Genomic DNA, 17,704 nt, shown 5'->3' with positions numbered 1-17,704 from the left:
AGGGGCCGTGAGGGTGGGAGAGGAGGCCTGTGATTCCTCAGGAGTTCCCAGACTGTCCCCACCAGGGGCAGAGAGAGGTCTGGGCGGACTGAAGGCCGGCTGGGGTTGACAGTGTTACTGAGTAAAAGACTCACTGTCCAAGTCAATATTATTGCACTGGGCTTTTGAGAAAAGAACTTTGAAGTTTCAGAGCTCAAACTCCCCGGCCCCCGTGGAGGTAAAGAGAAAGTTGATGAAGATGTTGTAAGTATTAGGGTCAGAGATGGGTCACTGTGATAGGGAGAAAAGTGCTGGGGGTAAGAGGCGAGGGAGCTGGAGATGAAAGGTATGTGGGACAGAGCCGGATGCTGATGCGGGGGGTGGGGGTGATGGGAACAGAGCAATGAGCTATCAACCATGGGGGAAAGGTGATGGGGTGGAGATAATAGGGGTGATCAGACAGAACGAGGGAGACAGAGCCGATGGGAACAGTGAGGGAGCCAGAGGTTACGGAGCTGGACCTGATGGGGTGCATGGGGGTAGAGTGATGGACCCAAGGAGGACAGAGGAATGAGTGTGGAGAAGATGGGGTGGCTGCAGACAGGGGAATGAAACTGAAGATGGTGGAGGTGAAGGGAATGGCCTGGTGGCACTGCAGATGGAGGGAGGGCTGCAGGAGAGGTAGGAAAAGGTGGAGCAGGTGGGAGCCTGGGGACAGGTATGGAGCTGGTGCTCTGGAGGGATGAGGTAAATGATGGTGCTGGAGGTCATAGCCAGAGAGGGTGGGGCCAGCAGGTGGCTTGCTGAGAGGTGACTGGGCTGGCAAGGCTGCAGGGGCTGGAAGAACACACTCAGCAGGTCTGACTGCAGGTGGGTTCAGCCACTTCCGCAGGAGCTTCCGGTGGACTCCAGGGCATGCCTACCTCTTCAGGGGGCACACAGGCCCTGGTAACTGCATCGGGCAGGAGACAGCCTGCTATTCCCTGGGTCCCAGGAGGAACCCCCTCAATTTAGATGACCCCAGACGAGTACCCCAATTCACTGTATGGCCTCAGGCAAGGTTCACCTGTTTCTTGGCCTCAGTTTCCTCCTTTTCTTTCTTTCTTTCTTTCTTTTTTTTTTGAGATGGAGTTTTGCTCTTGTTGCCCAGGCTGGAGTGCAGTGGTGCGATCTCGGCTCACTGCAACCTAAACCTCCCGGGTTCAAGTGATTCTCCCACCTCAGCCTCTTGAGTAGCTGGGATTACAGGCACCTGCCAGCACTTCTGGCTAATTTTTTGTATTTTTAGTAGAGATGGGGTTTCACCATGTTGGCCAGGCTGGTCTCAAACTCTTGATCGCAGGTGATTCACCTGTCTCCACCTCCCAAATTGCTGGGATTACAGTTGTGAGCCACCGCACCCAGCCAGTTTCCTCCTTTTCTAGTGGGGAGATAAACTGTGTGGTCTAGGCGTCCTAAATTGACCAGCACATGAGTTTGAACTCAATGAGTCCACCACTCACTTTATAGAAGAGCAAAGAGATCCTTGTTGCTAGACAGCCATCGTTGGCCACTACCTCCAGGGGCAGGATGGTACCTGGGGGACAGCCGGCAGACACAATGTGGTCTTGTAGAAGTTGGAGGTGTTGACCAGGTGCAGTGGCTCATGCCCATAATCCCAGCACTTTGGGAGGCCAAAGCGGGTGGATCACCTGGGGTCAGGAGTTCAAGACCCCTGGCCAACATGGTGAAACTCCGTCTCTACTAAAAATGTAAAATAATTAGCTGGGCTTGTGGCAGGTGCCTGTAATCCCAGCTATTTGGGAGGCTGAGGCAGGAGAATCGCTTGAACCTGGGTGGTGGAGGTTGCAGTGAGCCGCGATCTCGCCATTGCACTCTAGCCTGGGTGACAAGAGCGAAATTCGGTCTCAAAAGAAAAGAAAAAAAAAAAGGTTGGAGGCGTCCAGCTGGCTGCACTCACTCTCACAGCCCGGAAGGCGGCGCTCTTGTTGAAGGCAGAGTGGAGTCGTTTCTTTCAGGTGGAGGGGTTTCTTTGTTGGTGCCCTCCAAATGCTTGCCCTTGTGCACCACCCAGGCCTGGAGGCGGAAGGGGATTGGGGGATGGGGGGCTTGGGGGGGCACTTGGGAAGGAGAAGTTAGGGCACTTGGGCCGTGCAGAGGGATGAGACTCTGTCCTGCCCCCTGCCCTCTGTCTCCCTCCTTTTCCCTTCCCTTTCCCTCCCTCCCTCCCCACAACACATATAATTTGAGCTCCTACTAGGACCCCAACTAGGGCTGGGGATTGAATGGGGAATAAGACAGACATGGTTCCTGCTCTCAAGGAACTCAAGCTTAATGGGAGAAGACAGCTGTAATCAGTTAAGCAGAAATAACTATATTCTAAATTATGGATTGTGATAAATAAAAGAAAAAATAGAGTGATGGGATATAAAACATGGCAGTGGTTTGCTATCTGCCGCGCCATGAAACGAAATCCCTACCTATTGTCATACACAAAGTGGACTCCAGATGGTTTAAAAAACCACAGGTCAGGCCGGGCGCGGCGGCTCAAGCCTGGAATCCCAGCACGTTGGGAGGCCGAGACGGGCGGATCACGAGGTCAGGAGATCGAGACCATCCTGGCGAACACGGTGAAACCCCGTCTCTACTAAAAAATACAAAAAAACTAGCCGGGCGAGGTGGCGGGCGCCTGTGGTCCCAGCTACTTGGGAGGCTGAGGCAGGAGAATGGCGTAAACCCGGGAGGCGGAGCCTGCAGTGAGCTGAGATCCGGCCACTGCATTCCAGGCCGGGCGACAGAGCAAGACTCCGTCTCAAAAAAAAAAAAAAAAAAAAAAAAAACACAGGTAAGAGACAAAATGATAAAAATTAATGGGAATAATGCAGGAGAAAATCTTTTAGGGTCAGAGAACATTTCTTAAAATGTAAAAGGAGTGAGAAACTGTCTCTACTAAAAAAAAAAAAAAAGAAAAATTAAAACCTAGCCAGGTGTGGTAGTATGTGCCTATAGTCCTAGTTACTTGGGAGAGTGAGGCAGGAGGATCACATGAGCCCAGGAGGTTGAGGCTGCAGTAAGCCATGATCACACCACTGCACTCCAGCCTGGTGATCAGGGCTCACTGCAACCTTGAGCTCCTGGGATCGAGTGATCCTCCCACCTCAGCCAAGTAGCTGAGATAACAGGCACACACCACCATGTCTGGCTAATAGTATAGTATTTTTTGTAGAGATGGGGGTGTCACTATGTTGGTCTCGAACTCTTGGGATCAAGTGATCCTCCCACTTTGGCCTCCCAAAGCACTGGGATTACTGATGTGAATTACCGCGCCTAACCTGGGAGGCTTCTTTAAAGAGTGTGGTCAGAAAAAGCCTCTTTCAGGAGGTAACATTTGTGCTAAAACCTGGATGGAGCCTGACGATCAGCTGGGGAAAGGTGTTCCAGTAAAAGGAGCAGCCAGAAGGATGGGGAGGCCAGTCCCCAGAATCTCTTGCCTCTGAACAACAGCATATAAGTCTTAAGGGACAGGCCATGCAACTACCCATTCAACACTTATTGAGCACCTACTGTGTGCCAGGCACAGTGCTTGATGACACCGCCCTCAAGCAGCTCATGGCCTGCTAGAGAAGACAAATTCACAGCAGTCACTTAAAATTCATAGGGAAAGTTGTTCAATGAGCCTGCACCTTTGGAGTCAGTGATTTGACTTGAAAGAAGCACTGAGTTGGAGGTTAATAAATGCATTAAATAAATAAATGCATCAGGGAAGGCTCTCTCTTTAAAAAAAAATTTTTTTTTATTTCCATAGGTTTTGGGGAACAGGTGGTACTTGGTTACATGAGTAAGTTCTTTAGTGGTGATTTGTGAGATTTTGGTGCACCCATCACCCAAACAGTATACACTCAACCAAATCTGTAGTCTTTTATTCCTCACCTCCTGGGGAAGGCTCTCTTGAGGAAGGGATGGTTAAGCTGAGGATGGTGGGAGCTGACCAGGTAAAAGTGAAGAGGAGAAGGCATTGCAGGCAAAGGGAATCACATGTGCAAAGGTTTAACGGTGATAAAGACATGAAACATTTAGAAATGAAAGGAGCTACAGTCAGGGAGGGGAGGGAGTGGAGACAGATGAGGCCAGGGAGGGGCAGTTCATGCATGGCTTTGAGGGCATAGTGAGGACTTGGGAGTCCTTCACAAAGGCAATGGGGAGCTATGGAAGGATTCTGAGTAGGGGAGAGTTGAGGCCAAATTTGCATTTAGAAAGATCCCTCTTGAGGACTGCAGGGATTGCTGAGGGATAGGGGAAGCAGGAAGCCCAGGGAGGTCACTGCAGCTGTCCCGTGAGAGCTGATAGAAATGCGTTCCAGCAGATCAACTGAAGAGACGTTCTGCAGGGAGAGCCGGCAGGCCTTGGTAATGGAGTAGGATTAGGCTGGAAGGGGGGCGGGGAGTGGCCAGGGTTCAGGTACCCAGGTGGCAGAAGTATGTAGGGTTGAGCTGATGAGTGTGATGTTTGGGGTGTGTTGAGTTTGAGGTGCTTGGGGGCCATCCAGGAGACAGCGCCCAGCAGGCAGCTTGATGAGCAGGCTTGAGGTTCAGAGGAAGACCCGGAGCCACCATGCTGAGGCCATGGAAGGGGAAAGTGGGACATGAGGAAGTAGGTTCAGAAGTGAGTGCTGGGAGCCCCAGCAGAGGAGGGGACAGGATGGAGGCTGAGAAGCAAAGGCCTGGGAGGAGTTGCAGGACAGGCAGCAGAGATTCTGGAAGCCAAGTGAGAGTGTTTCAAGGAGGAGGGAGGGCCTACCAGATGCAGACCCACCCAGACCCATCCAGGAGCCAAAGAAGATGAAGACAGTGACATATGCTTGGATTTGGCAACTTAGAGGCATTATCAAGAGGGACAGAAGCCAGACTGGTCATGGGGGGCTGGGAGGCTGAGAGGGAGGGAGTTGGTGTGAGGAGACTCTCCAGGTGCTTCCCACTGTGGAAGGAGGGGGAGGCCACAGGAGAGGCTGGAGGTGACTTTGGTGTTTTGGGGGGGCGGGGGTGTGTGGGTGTGTGGGTGTATGGTTGGTTGCTTATTGCTCAGGGAAGACAGCCCAGAATTGAAATGACGGCAACTGTCCCTCCACAATGCCAGAAGGTCCTCCAGGGGGATCTTTCTAAATGCAAATCTGGTCTTTTTTGTTTTTTCTCTTCTCTATAGATGAGCTCTCACTATGTTGCCCAGGCTGGTCTCGAACTCTTGGGCTCAAGTGATCCTCCTGCCTTGACCTCCCAAAGTGGTAGGATTACAGCTGAGGCACAGCTTCTGGCCATAAATCTGGTTTTGACCCTCCCCTACCAAAGTTCCCCATTACCCTTGTGAAAGAGTTCCAGCTCTTCCTCATGGCCGCAAAGCCATGCATGAACTGCCCTTCCTGGGCCTCATCTGCCTCCACTCCCTCTCCTCCCCCAGTTTAGTAGTTTTTGTCTCTAAATGCTTCATGTCTTTATCACCATTAGACCTTAGCACATGCGGTTCCCTTTGCCTGCAACACCTTCTCCTCTTCACCTTTACCTGGCAAGCTCCCACCATCCTCAGCTTAACCATCTCTTTCTCAAGAAAGGAGCCAGTTTGGAAGAAGTTAATGATGACTGGGGAAAGGGAGGACATTCCTGCAGGAGGTCCCTGAGAAGGGCTGGTGTTGGGAGCACCAAAAAGGTTCCTGAGCTGCAGAGGTTGGTGGGTTTGGGGGTGGGAGGCTGAGGGAATTCCCACGAGTGCATTGGTGGAGTGGGAGAAGAGGTCCTCTGAGAGGGAAGGGTGGTGCAGGTTGTGGCAGCCTTGACTGATTGTTGTAAGAGAGTGTCTGAGGGTCCCTTATATGTAGAGAAGATTACCCTCAGCCCTAGAGGCCAGCGAGTGGCCCAGGGTCACACAGCTATCGGTCAGTCCCAGTACTGGGGCCTCTTGTGTCCAGAACCTGCCCAGTGCTGAGCGTCCCCAGTCCCCTTTCCCCTTACCCTGAGTGCTGAGTCCTGCTGTGCCTGGTAGCCCCGCTTGGCTATGTGCTTCCAGAGGATGCAAAAGAGGGTCTTGTCCACATCTTCCCAGCGTAACCCCATGTAGCATCCACTCTCAATCTGCGCCACCCCAGTCCCAGAGGCACAGGGGACCTCTGGCTCTGCCATGGGTCACCTGCCATTGGGGACCTTTCCTTCCTTCTGGCCATCAGGGATGCAGTGCTCAGGGGGCCAGGTCTTGGGCTCACAGTGGCTGGATCCATGTGGGCCTGGGGACTACGGGCCACCTGGATGATGCTTGGAGGCTATGAAAGTGAAAGTCTGGGTGGGCAGGTTTCACTTTCTCTTTTGTCCCCTCTCCTGGGAGGCCCTTTCCTTTTGCCCCTCCCCATAGCAGCCTAGCCTGGAGGGTGTTGATCCTCTTTTATGGGGTGGCAGGAGGCGCTGTGGGTCACAAGACCCACCCAAGTGGGGTAGCCTGGGCTCTGCAGGTCCCAGGAGGCGGGCCCCCACTAGCTTCCAGAGACACAGCTTTGCCCCACCTGCAACTGTCACCTGCTCTTCCCAGCCCACCTGCAAGCTTGTCAGTCTCTTTCCAGGACCTGGACTGTCGAGGTTGGAAAGGCATAGGGCTTCTCAAACTAACTCCTGCCAGAACTGAGAGGCAGCAACTTGTTTCAAATGCACACTCATGACCTCCATCCCAGACCTGCAGAATCAGACTTTCTGGGCAGGAAGCCCAGGAAACCCACATTGTAATGAGTTCCCCCATGAGGTTCTGATGCAGGTGGTCCGGGGGTCACACTTATTTCCGTAAATATTGGGAGTTCCCACTGACTGATTGCTCATCACAGTGCTGGGCCTGGCTAAACACTTTCCTGCAGTGTCTCAATTGGTTCTCACAACAGCTTATGAGGTTGGTATAATGCCCTGTTTTAATGTTAAGACCGAGCTCAGAGAGGTTAAAGCCCTCTAACAAGGTCACAGAACTAGTGGGTAGTGCAGCCAGGAGCCAAAATGTGTCTCTCTGCTCCCTAGAGCCCGGGAGCCTAAGCAGTGCCCCACACTGCCTGCCGACAGCTACACCTGCACTTTGTGGATTCTTGGTGGGGGTCTCTGACCCCCTAAAAGTGAGTGTAAATTTCATATCTATGCATTTTTTTCTGGGGTTTGCATCTTTCATTAAATTGTCAAAGGAGATGTGGGATATGAAAGAGATCAAGTTGCTTAGATTGCTCCATTCCTTGCTGTATTCATGGAACTGAGGCTCTGAGAGAGAACGCCTCCCACTCCCTGCACCTTTGCACAGCAGTGGGCACAGAGCTGGACACCTTGCCAGCATTGACCAGAGACTGGAAGCATTGTTCCTGATGTGTACCTGCTAGGAGGGTTTTCTCTGTGCTCCTCCTTTCCTCCAGCCCCATATTCCAGTAGCCACCTGGCTCTTGACGCATCTGGAAGGATTGATCTGGAACATCAGATCAGTCCTATAGATGATGGGGGCCATGGAGGCTTCTTTTTTTTTTCCAAACAGGGTCTTGCTCTGTTGCCCAGGCTGGAGTGCAGTGGTGCGATCTTGGCTCACTGCAGCCTCCGCCTCCATGGAAACTTTTAAATAGGGGAAGACACCATCAGAGGTAGAAGGTGTTTTAAATGGGGCATCTGGTTGCCATTTAAACTAACCAGCCTGGAGGGCTCCCCGCACTCTGTTAAGTCCAGCCACTTTGCTCTTCACATTAACTGTGAAGGGAAAGACCCTAACTCATGATGGTAGGTAGTTAGGAAGTAACTCCTTCTGGTTTTGGAGGCTACTGGCAAGGAAGTTACGAACTCATGGCCTTTCCCTTAACGTTCTGCCTGCCTGGAATGCTTCCCCCGGATAACCGAATGGTCCACTCCCTCACCACCCAGCGTATTTTTTATCTGGTATCTTCCCGACCGGAATGTCAGCTACATGAAAGCAGAGGTTTTGCTCATTGCTGTATACTGAGGGCCGAACACAATGGCTGGCACATTTGTTGAATGAATGAGGAGTAGGAAGTTGGGGTGGCAGCTGAAGGTTATTTTGTCCATCCCCCAACTCCAGTGCTGGAATCCCCGACAGCCCTGAGCACAGTGATTTGTGCATATTAAGAATCCCATACACGTGGCTATTGGGTTATAGCTATTTTCAATCCCTCTCAACTTTGGGTATAGTTTTGGAAATATCAGCTGCAGTGACTTCTACTCATCCTCAGAGCCAGCTACTGCTTTGATGGGCAGCCCTGGCCTTTAAAATCTTGGCAGGAAGGGTCATTCCCACTGGCTGGGGGTGGAGCCTCTTTGTCAGGAACCTCCCAAACCAGAGGAACTACTTCCTAACTACCTGCCATCATGGGACTCAGACTGACTAAGCTAGCGTCCAGCTTCCCCTTCTCTGGCTGTGTGTGCTCGGGCAAGCTGCCTGATCTCTCTGAGCCTCTGTTTCCTCCCTGAGGATTAAGTAAACTCATGCAGTAAAAGGTGAGGATGAGGGAGGCGCTACCTTACCTTCCTAGCCAGTATTTGTGCACAGGGATAGGAAGGGAGTCGGGGAGGGGAGGGGCCACTCAGGGTGGAGGAGAGGGATTCAAAAGGTGGCAGGGGGTTCCGAGAGAAGAAGAAACTCGGGCCTTGTCAGGCGGGACACGGTGGCTTTGGGAGAGATGTTATGTGCGGTGGGAGAGGGGAAGTGTTAGAGAAGGACTCCGCAGACTGCAGTTGCGGGAGGGTGGTGGGCTCCTCAGGCCCCCAGGGGATGCAGGCTCCCTCGCATCCCCTTTCCTGCAGGCTGCTGGCCCCTGGCAGAGTCCCGCTGGTGCTGCCCCGCCTTTGTTGAATGACTGGGAGGCATCGGACAAGCAGCTTCTTCTGTGTCTCTTTAATACCCTCCAGGCCCGTCCAACCCTCCACTCCCCCTCCCTCCCCTCCCGCCGCCTTTAAGGGTGGGCCCCCTCCCCCAGCCCAAGGACTAAGGCACCAGGTGGCTGCAGCCGGCTGGCCCGGACACAGAGACGCACAGGTTGGGGACGCTGACTGCAGACGCGGACGAGCAGGGCGGGCGAGGAAGGCAGGGTTCAGGCCGCCGCGGGGCTCCCCCAGCCACTGAGCCCATCCTGGGGGGAGTGGAAGGCGCCGACAGTCCCCGAAGGCAGCCAGTCGGGAGGAAGTGGGGAGCCACGGCGGGACTGCATCCTCACTTGCCGCCCTTGCGGGACAGACACCGAGGGAGGCACGAGAAAGTCTGCTTGACGCGCGCCAGTAGCGGCAGCGGCCGCTGGGCTTCCCGGGGCGTGCGCGGCACCAGGCGCTGCAGGGTTCCCTCGGAAGGTACGGAGTCCGGCCCGGCGGAGGAGGCCGAGGTCGCAGAGCCCTGCCGGCAGCGCTTGCACAGCGGCAGCAGAGCGCGCAACTCCTCCTCGTCGCGGAAGGGGCTCTCACCGAAGCGCTCCTCCAGTTGCCGGCGAAGCTGGGGTGGGCGGGTGAGGTGGGCGGGGTCAAGGCCGGCCGCGGGACGGGGTCAAGGCAGCCGGCCCCGCCCCCACCCTCCCGACCTTCGCCCTTCTCCGAGCGTCCCACACCTCGCTGAGCCCCTCCCTTCCTGAGCGTCTTCTTTGCCTCCCGTCTGCCGGGTTTCCATCCCGTCACTGAGTTCCTCTTCCCTTCTAGGAGGCCCTTCCCTCTCCCTGACCTCTCTTCCGCCTTTGACACTCCCGCTTCCAGATCTGCTAAAGCGACCCCAGGCGCCCAGCCGGGATCACTCCTCCCGCTTTGCACTTCTGGGTAACTCCTCCCGCTTTGCACCTCTGTGTTCACAACCCCATTCCCACAGGTTTCTTCCTTGCCCTACTCTTTCCCAACGCTGTCCTGCAGATAAGCCTCAGGGTGCCGCCCTCAACCTGCTGAGAGCCCTCCCCCTCTCATCCTTTGTTCCCAGGGAAGCTTAGTTCCTGACATTTCTACGTGGCATCTGCCCAAGAGGTATAAGAGGGAAACTGCTGTAGTCTCATCAAGGACACAGGGGTGGAGTAGGACATGGACAGTTCTCCCCGATGGGGTCAGACACTCAAATCCTTCAGGTTCCAGCCAGGTAGGGCAGGCAGTGGGGAGTGCTGGAAGACCTGGTCAAATGGGAGGGCCTGCACTGATCTAAAGGCATTCAAATTCTAAATTGAAAAAGAAAACACCTGGCTGTCTGACAAAATACACCTAGGAGCTGGATTAGCTCAAAGGCCATGAGTTTGAGACCCTAGAAAAATCCGGGTCTGAGACACAGGCTAAATTTGTTCCAATCAGTAATCAGTTTGAGTGGGAAGAAGGATCTCCCACCCCTGGCCCAACCCAGCCCTTGACCCCATCCATCCCTACCTTCTGGGAACTGCCCCAGCCAAACTCTTCAAGCTGCTGCCTAAAGCCTGGGTTGGGGTTGGCGATGGGCCGGGTGGCCTTGATGGCTTCAAGCACGTCCCGCCAGCCTAGCCCCGTCACAGTCATCACATACGCCGTCACAATCGTGGTGCTGCGAGAGATGCCTGCAAAGCTGGGATCCCAGACAACCTCTCAGGCTTCAAGTAAGATCCAGTGTCCTCCATGCCCCCCATGCACCCCACCCTGCTTCAGCTCTCCCACCCTTGCCTCCTGAGCTCCAACCATAAGGGACCTGTCAGGACTTGCCATCCCACCTCCAGGCCTTTGCCATGCTGTTCCTTTGCCTAGAGCATCCCCTGGGTTCACCCACATCAAAGGCCTGAGTGAAACACCATTCATTCAGTCAACGAATATGTCCTGAGCATCTGTTCTTTTTCAGGCACTGGGGATGTAGCGAGTATAAAACAGACATGGTCTTTGCTGTCCTGGAGCTTACAGTATGGCTGGAGGGACAGACATTGATCAGAGAATCAATTCCAGGTGGTGATAATAGCTTTGAGGATGAGTCTGGGGGCTAGGAGATCACATAGGAAGAGATATTAATCTATAGGTGGAGTGGGGTTAGGGAAGGGGTTCCCAAGGAATAGACATCAACGAAGTTTGAAAGATCGATAAGGGTTACTCAGGAACCTTGTGGGCAGTGTGTACAAAGACCATGAGGCATAAGCCTTGTAGATTTGGAAGATGGGGACGAGGTTAGTACAGCTGGAAAGGGGAAGGAGGGAGAGGGTGGGAGATAAGACTTGGAAAATCGGCCTCATTGCTGGGCCTCCAGCAGAGCCAGCCTGAGCCTGGATAGGATGGGCGCTCAGTGAGAAGTTAAGGAATGACTGACATCAACTGAGCGAGGGGCACCTGGGAAGACCCAGAATTCCTGTCTCCCAGCTTGGGGTTCCCCACTGCCCTGCACCATCACCTCCAAGGCCTGGAGGGGAGGAGAGAGGCCCAGAACTACTGGAGGGTGAACTACTTGCAAGACCTCACTATTCCTCCCAACAGTCCCGTCAGTTCAGCTTTCTTTCTTTTTCCCATTTTACAGATGAGGACATTGAGTCTCAGAGAGAAACAGCTACTTGGCTATGGCCACACACTACTTGGCTATGGCCACACAGCTCATAAGGAATAGAGCCCTGGGTTGGCCTCTCTCCAATGAATGGTGGGCCCTCAGGCACTGTGACAGGCTGGAGAAGATCCTTCACAGGTCCAACCTTCCCACAGGATGAGTGTGTGTTCAACAGAGGGCACAGCCACTTCCTTCCTCCCCCACTTTACCCCCCAACCTTGACTCACCAGTGCACAAGGCAGTTCCCCCCATTAAGGCGGCAGCAGTGGATGAAGTTGATACATTCTTTGAAGTGCTTTTTGCTAGAGGAGAAAGCAATAGGGTAGGGAGCACTGCGGACCAGATCTCTCAGGAGTTGTTCCACCCCCACCCCAATTCCAGGATAGCAAGGGACACAGAGCACTAGGTTCCCCAGGTCAGCCAGCACATGCAGTGAATAGGGGCCAGTACTTAGCATGAGCTGGAGGTGTGTGTGTGTGAAGCAAGAATGGTGGCATTTCAGTCAGTGAGAGAGGCCGGTTAGGGCCAATCTCACCATCTAGGCCTGTGGACCCTGTTTTCATGATGGGTTTATTGTGGCCTTTCAAAGAAATGGGTGGGAGGAAATACAAGGGTCCCACTCCTCTGGGGCCTGCAATCAGAGCACCTGGGCACAATGATGGGCAGCAGCGGGCTGGGAGCAAGATTCCCAAGGGGCAGGACTGTCTGCCTGGCTCCATCCCAAGCGGGGACGCATGACTGCTGATGTTACAAACAAAAATCCCATTTTCTGAGCTCGATTATACTTCAGGCCCTATCCTAGATCCTTGACCTCTGTCATCTGATCTTTGAAAGCCTCCTTGACTCTGATCATGCACTCTGGATTTACAGGTGAGGCTCAGAGAGGGGAAGTGATTTGTTCAAGGTCACACAGCAAGTAAATGGCAAAGCCTGGCTGGAACCCAGATGTCTTAACCCCAAGGCCAGGAACAGGCTGAACGTGACCCTTTCAAATCAGCCGGTGTAGCTGGTCCCAAGGTACAGAGTGTCTTTTTCCCATTTCATACTGATGAGACTGAGGCTCGGGGAGGTCGAGAGTCTTGGCCAAGAGCATATCACAAGGGCATGATTGAGACAGAGTCAAACCTGGGACTGGTTGAGTTGACCACCTGTGATAACTTTCTGGCCTGAGTACTTTGTCCTCCTTCAAACCCCTCCCCCTTGCCCACCACAGGAGGCGGCTGTCTGTCCATCTGTGGGTCCATCCAGGGGAACTTACATGGGTACCTCAGGGGTATCAGCCACCGGGATGCGAAGGTAGGTGATATCCTACAAGTACAAAATACAGTCAGGCAGGGGACCTTGCTTGCAACCCTCCCTGAGGCTGGTCTGAGCTGCCCAGGCAGGGCATGACCCCAGCCCGGTTCCTGCCCCTCTCTGGCCCACTGCGGTCCTCTCTGTCCAAAGAAAGTAGGTGTCATCTCTGAGGCCTCCCAGCTGTGACCACTTGTGATTCCTGAACCTTCTAAGCAGATGGTGTCTCCTAACCCCATCAGCGACTTGGGCATGAGGTCTCCTATCCCTCCCAACAGGGACCCAGGAACCTTTATCGAATCACCAGGAAAGGGCTACTTAAAGGATTTGGGACTCCACTCCAAATGCAAATTACAAAATCACATCGTAAAAAAGGTAAAGCAGATTTGATTATCTTGAAGAGAAACAAAAATCATGAAAACAAGTATACATTTCGTGAATCCTGGTTCACAGGATTCACAAAATAATGTGCTAATTGTGAGAATAATCAAGGAATAAATTGTCAGGATTTTTTTCCAACAAACTTGCTGTGATGTCCTTTGTTTCCTGATTAGCCATACGATATCATGAAGATTATTTTTGCCCGCCTCCTGAGGACCTCCTTGCTTTTCTCAAGAAACCGTCTTAACATTTTGATGTTCAAATGGCTCTTTTCAGGGGCCAGGCCCACCACTGGTGGTAACTTAGGGACCACCAGCCAGGTTCTCATTTGTCCATGGCTTTGTGTGAGATTCCAGCCCTTCTCTCACTCACATTCCCCAAGGTCATGACATCCTGCATCTTTGGCAAAGTTTGCAATTTCACTTTGCAACACATTTGGCCTTGGGTTTGTGTGGTACTATCAAACCCTGCCTGGTAAATTCGCTGATGGAGCGGGAGGGAGGAGAGATGCTTGGGAGAAGCAGGAAGGGCCGTAGGAGCAGAGACTCGTTGTGTAGACTCATTTCATTAGTAAATACACTCATGACTTGACAACCTTCCCCATGCAATCTAGTGACTGTTTACTCCAAATACTCCCAAACGAGGCTGCCCTAGGAGGCAAAATAAGACTCCAATGGCCTGAAAATTTCTTCTCTGAATGACATTGAAAATCATAGATTATTGGAGGTTGCTGTTAGAGAATATCAAATCTGACATATGGGAAAACTGAGGCCTAGAGAAGGGAAGGACCTTGGACAAGGTCGCACAGCAAGTCTATGGCAGAACTGGGTCTTCGTTTCAGATCTCCAGGACCTGTTCCCACCTATGGTTCTTTCTCTCCAGTGGATGATACAGACTCTAATAGATAAGGGGGAAGAGGCTCTGTTCATGGGGTAAGAATATGGTTAACTTTGTTATAGTATCAGTTGTGATTTTTTGGGCACCTATTTATGTGGTTCCCAACCACTCAGTGAGGTGGGTACTGTTATAAAGTTCCCATTTTACAGATCAGACAACTGAGGCTCAGAGGGGGCAAAGTCCTGTCTGCAAGGTCATAAAACAAATAAATGGTGAAGATGTTCCTGACATAAGCACGTGTAGTCTGGATTTATTACTTTCCTCTGCTGGGTCCTAACACCCTCATGCCCCTTTCCCAGGACTTGATAATACCAGCACCAACCGCTCTAGAGGGGACCACACTTTACAGTGTGCAAAGCACCTTCACCATCTTGCAGTCCCTGTGCATCCTCACAATAGCCCCCTGGGGGCAGACAGAGCTGAGGGATCGAAGCCCTAGAGAGGTGAAGTCACAGTCCAAGTTTGCATAGCAAGACACAGAGCCCAGAGTCATCCGTTTGGATTCATCCATCCAGTTGGGCCATGGGAAGCCCATATGGGGGCCACTTTAAGGTTCAGTGTGAGGCTTCTGGTGCTAGATGGCCTGTGTTCATACCCCAACTCCTCAGCTTCCTGGATATGTGACCTTAGGTGAGTTAATTGACCTCTCGGGGCATCAGCTGCCAAATAGGGATGATAATGTAAAATGGCCCAGTGGTGGAGACCAAATGAGTTAACATGAGTCAAGAAGGAAGCATAGCACCTAGCACATAGTAGATATTTGATAAACGGGTCTGCACCCTCCTACCCCGCATAGCCCTGGGATGGGGGTAAGAAGTACCTGCAGCAGAGGCTGGGGTGACTCATGGATAGAGATGATGTGTGTGATCTTATTCCGGCCCAGCTGATCCAGGTCTTTGGCATCTGAAAAAAACAGGATGCTTGAGCCAATCTGGCTGGCGTGACTTATTTGTTCCTGATGGCCAAGTGCGGAGGGAGCTCACTGCCTGCCCAGCTCTCCCCCTCACCCCACCACTCCACTTTGGCCCACCCTCTGCCGGCTCCCCGATCCTCTTGCTCCTGAGGCACATGCAAATAACAGTCCAGCATCTCCCCATCCTTGCTCATGCTGTTCTTTCCCTCCAAAATACCCTTCCCAGGCATATTCTTTGACCCAGCAATTCTACTTCTAGGAATCTTGTCTACGGAAGCGCTTGCTCACACAGAAAGCCGTGTGTGGAGGATGATGTTCTCTGCAGTCCTGCTTATATCACAAATAGTTTAAACATGGGAACAACCTAGTGTTCATTAAAAAGGGACTGTATGATTAATGGTGTAGGCATACTTTGGCACAGCGTGCAGCCATTAAAAAGAGTTATATATGTTGATGTGCAATGATGCCCACAATGTATTTTTAAGGATACAGAAGAAGCTTCCACTTTTATTTTAAATATTATGCCTTTATCTACAAAGATACCTGAACAAGGGATGTACCCGACAGTGGCCCTCTCTAGGGGCTGCATACCCAGCATATGCAGATCTTTTATATTCAGAATAAATAACGCATGTCCCCTCTGTCTCCACTTCCTCATTCGATGAGCATTTACCGAGTGCTAATCATTTGTATACTTTGGCTGGGCACTGGAGGTCTGGGGCCAGCTTCGTAGCTCCTGCCCTTATGGGGCCTGCACATTTACAGGGGATTCAGACCTTACTTGGCCAAATACTCACAGAAATCAATGTGGCATGAGCAGCTGAGGGAGCTCCCAGGAAGGAAGGGACCAGGATTTACGAGGGTAAAGCACCTGAGCCCCTCCCTCTCTGAAGCTTTCTCTGACTCTGCAGATGGAAATGATTTTCTCACCTTGGGTCACCCAAGCCCTGGACCAGTCTGCCCTTTAGTATGTTTTCTTTTTCTTTTTTTTTTTTTTGAGACAGAGTCTCGCTCTGTCGCCCAGGCTGGAGTGCAGTGGCACAATCTCGGCTCACTGCAACCCCCGCCTCCTGGGTTCAAACGATTCTCCTGCCTCAGCCTCCTGAGTAGCTAGGATTACAGGTGCCCACCACCGTGCCGGGCTGATTTTTGTGTTTTTAGTAGAGATGGGGTTTCACCATGTTGGCCAAGCTGGTCTCAAACTCCTGACCTCAGGTGGTCTGCCCGCCTCCGCCTCCCAAAGTGCTGGGATTAAAGGTGCGAGCCACTGTGCCTGGCCCCCTTAGCATGTTTTCTACCAAGCATGTTTTCTACCCAAGGTCTGTGTTCAGCTGTGCCTGCCAGCCACCAGCCTGGAAGCCACTGAGGAACAACGTATCTATACATGGGTGTTCCCTCCTCCTGACTGAAGATTGCGGAAGGAATGGATGAGAGAGTGGGGAATGTAAAGCTTGCCAGTTCACCCCCGCCAACTTCCAGCTCCAGGCTGCCCACCTGCTCAGGGATCTGGGGTGTGACGGGATTGGTGCTCATGACCCTGCTCACAAGAGGGCCCAGCGGGTCTCCAGAGACCTCTCCTCTGACAAGGAGGAAGTTAAGAGGGGAAGAGTTCCCAGCTTCCCCGCTGGAAGCAGCACCCCTAAACAGACTTCAACCCAGAACCTCAGAGTCAGAAGAGCCCTCAGCGGCTGGTAGACCTTTTGTGCTGAGGAGGAGGCTGAGGCTTAGTGCGAGTGTAGACTTGCTTAGGTCCACAGCCCAGGCCCGGAGCCCTTTGCTCTGTTCCTTTGGTCTTGTGGTAGAACACTGGGTAAGGCTGAATGGCGGGGAGGGATGTCAATGTCAGGCCCCCATGCTCCCTCCATGTCCCTTCGAGCCCGGGGACATTCGCCTGCACATGCACCCCTTGTCCTTCATCAGCTTTTCCCCCCTCCCAGCCTGCCGCCGCTTCCCTACCCGCAACCCCATTCCTGAGATACATGGGCCAGGGCATGAATGGTGGACACAGGCCTGAGACAGGCAGAGTGCCATGGCCTCGGGACAGAGTGGGCAGTGCTCACCAATGAAGTTTCCGAGGTAGAGTCCAGGAAGTACCTAGAGGAAGGACAGGCAGGGGTCAGTGGGGCAGAGGCTGCATCCCCTTCTACCCCCAGGGCAGCTGGGGGGCCCACAGCCCCTCACTGTCCTATGAAGGGTATGAACCTCAGGGCTCAGGGAGCACTCTCTTCCCTTTTGTGGGCCCTGGGTCCTCTGTGACAGGGGTCTGGGGCTCTGGGGAGGGTAGGCGAGGGGGCCAGTTAACCAACCCAGGGAACCAAGGGAGGCCAGCTTGGATATAAGAGGGGAGAGGAGGAAGGCAGGTCTTAGGAGGAGAGGAGAGAGGTGGACTTGCAGGGTGCGGGGATGGAAATTTTGGGGCTGGGGAGGCAGAAAGGCAGGGACATGCAGAGGCGGGACAGGATGGAGAAACAGCAGGGGAGTCAGCGACAAGGGAGAGGGACACATGCAGACGGAGAGCCGGACTCACTGGGAGACAGCCTGGGCATGACAGCCAAAACAAGACACAGCGAGAGACACAGAGTCTAGGAGAGAGGGCGGACACAGCGGGGACAGAGACGCAGGGTCAGAGAAGGAGAGACCCGACAGCCGCGGTCTCGAGTCACAGGAACACGGAGATGCTGCCGCACAGAGACCGGCGAGACCAGAAGGTCAGAGGCGGGCGGACGGAGCTGG

General features: G+C 53.1%; 1 protein-coding gene across 3 annotated transcripts in view; it reads right to left on the bottom strand.

Annotated features, from left to right (window-relative positions):
* Positions 1-8,852: 8,852 nt before the first annotated feature.
* DUSP15 (dual specificity phosphatase 15) overlaps positions 8,853-17,704 on the bottom strand; it is a 9,992-nt gene continuing 1,140 nt past the window's right edge. Inside the window, exons 1-7 of one of the 3 annotated variants that reach the window (XM_011960049.1) lie at positions 17,499-17,704; positions 17,032-17,065; positions 14,879-14,961; positions 12,746-12,795; positions 11,715-11,789; positions 10,365-10,536; positions 8,853-9,465 (exon numbers count right to left, since the gene is read on the bottom strand). In XM_011960049.1, coding sequence (XP_011815439.1) covers positions 9,193-9,465; positions 10,365-10,490 — 399 coding nt within the window. In that variant the 5' untranslated portion in view covers positions 10,491-10,536; positions 11,715-11,789; positions 12,746-12,795; ... (1 more) ...; positions 17,032-17,065; positions 17,499-17,704 and the 3' untranslated portion in view covers positions 8,853-9,192. Of the gene's footprint in view, positions 9,466-10,364; positions 10,537-11,714; positions 11,790-12,745; positions 12,796-14,878; positions 14,962-17,031; positions 17,066-17,277 lie in introns of all 3 variants that reach the window. The other 2 variants (XM_011960056.1, XM_011960042.1) reach the window with 2 other exon arrangements.

Source organism: Colobus angolensis, unplaced genomic scaffold (assembly GCF_000951035.1).
Source record: "Colobus angolensis palliatus isolate OR3802 unplaced genomic scaffold, Cang.pa_1.0 Scaffold114, whole genome shotgun sequence".
Taxonomy (NCBI): Eukaryota; Metazoa; Chordata; class Mammalia; order Primates; family Cercopithecidae; genus Colobus; species Colobus angolensis.
This window is presented reverse-complemented; position numbering and strand designations above follow the sequence as displayed.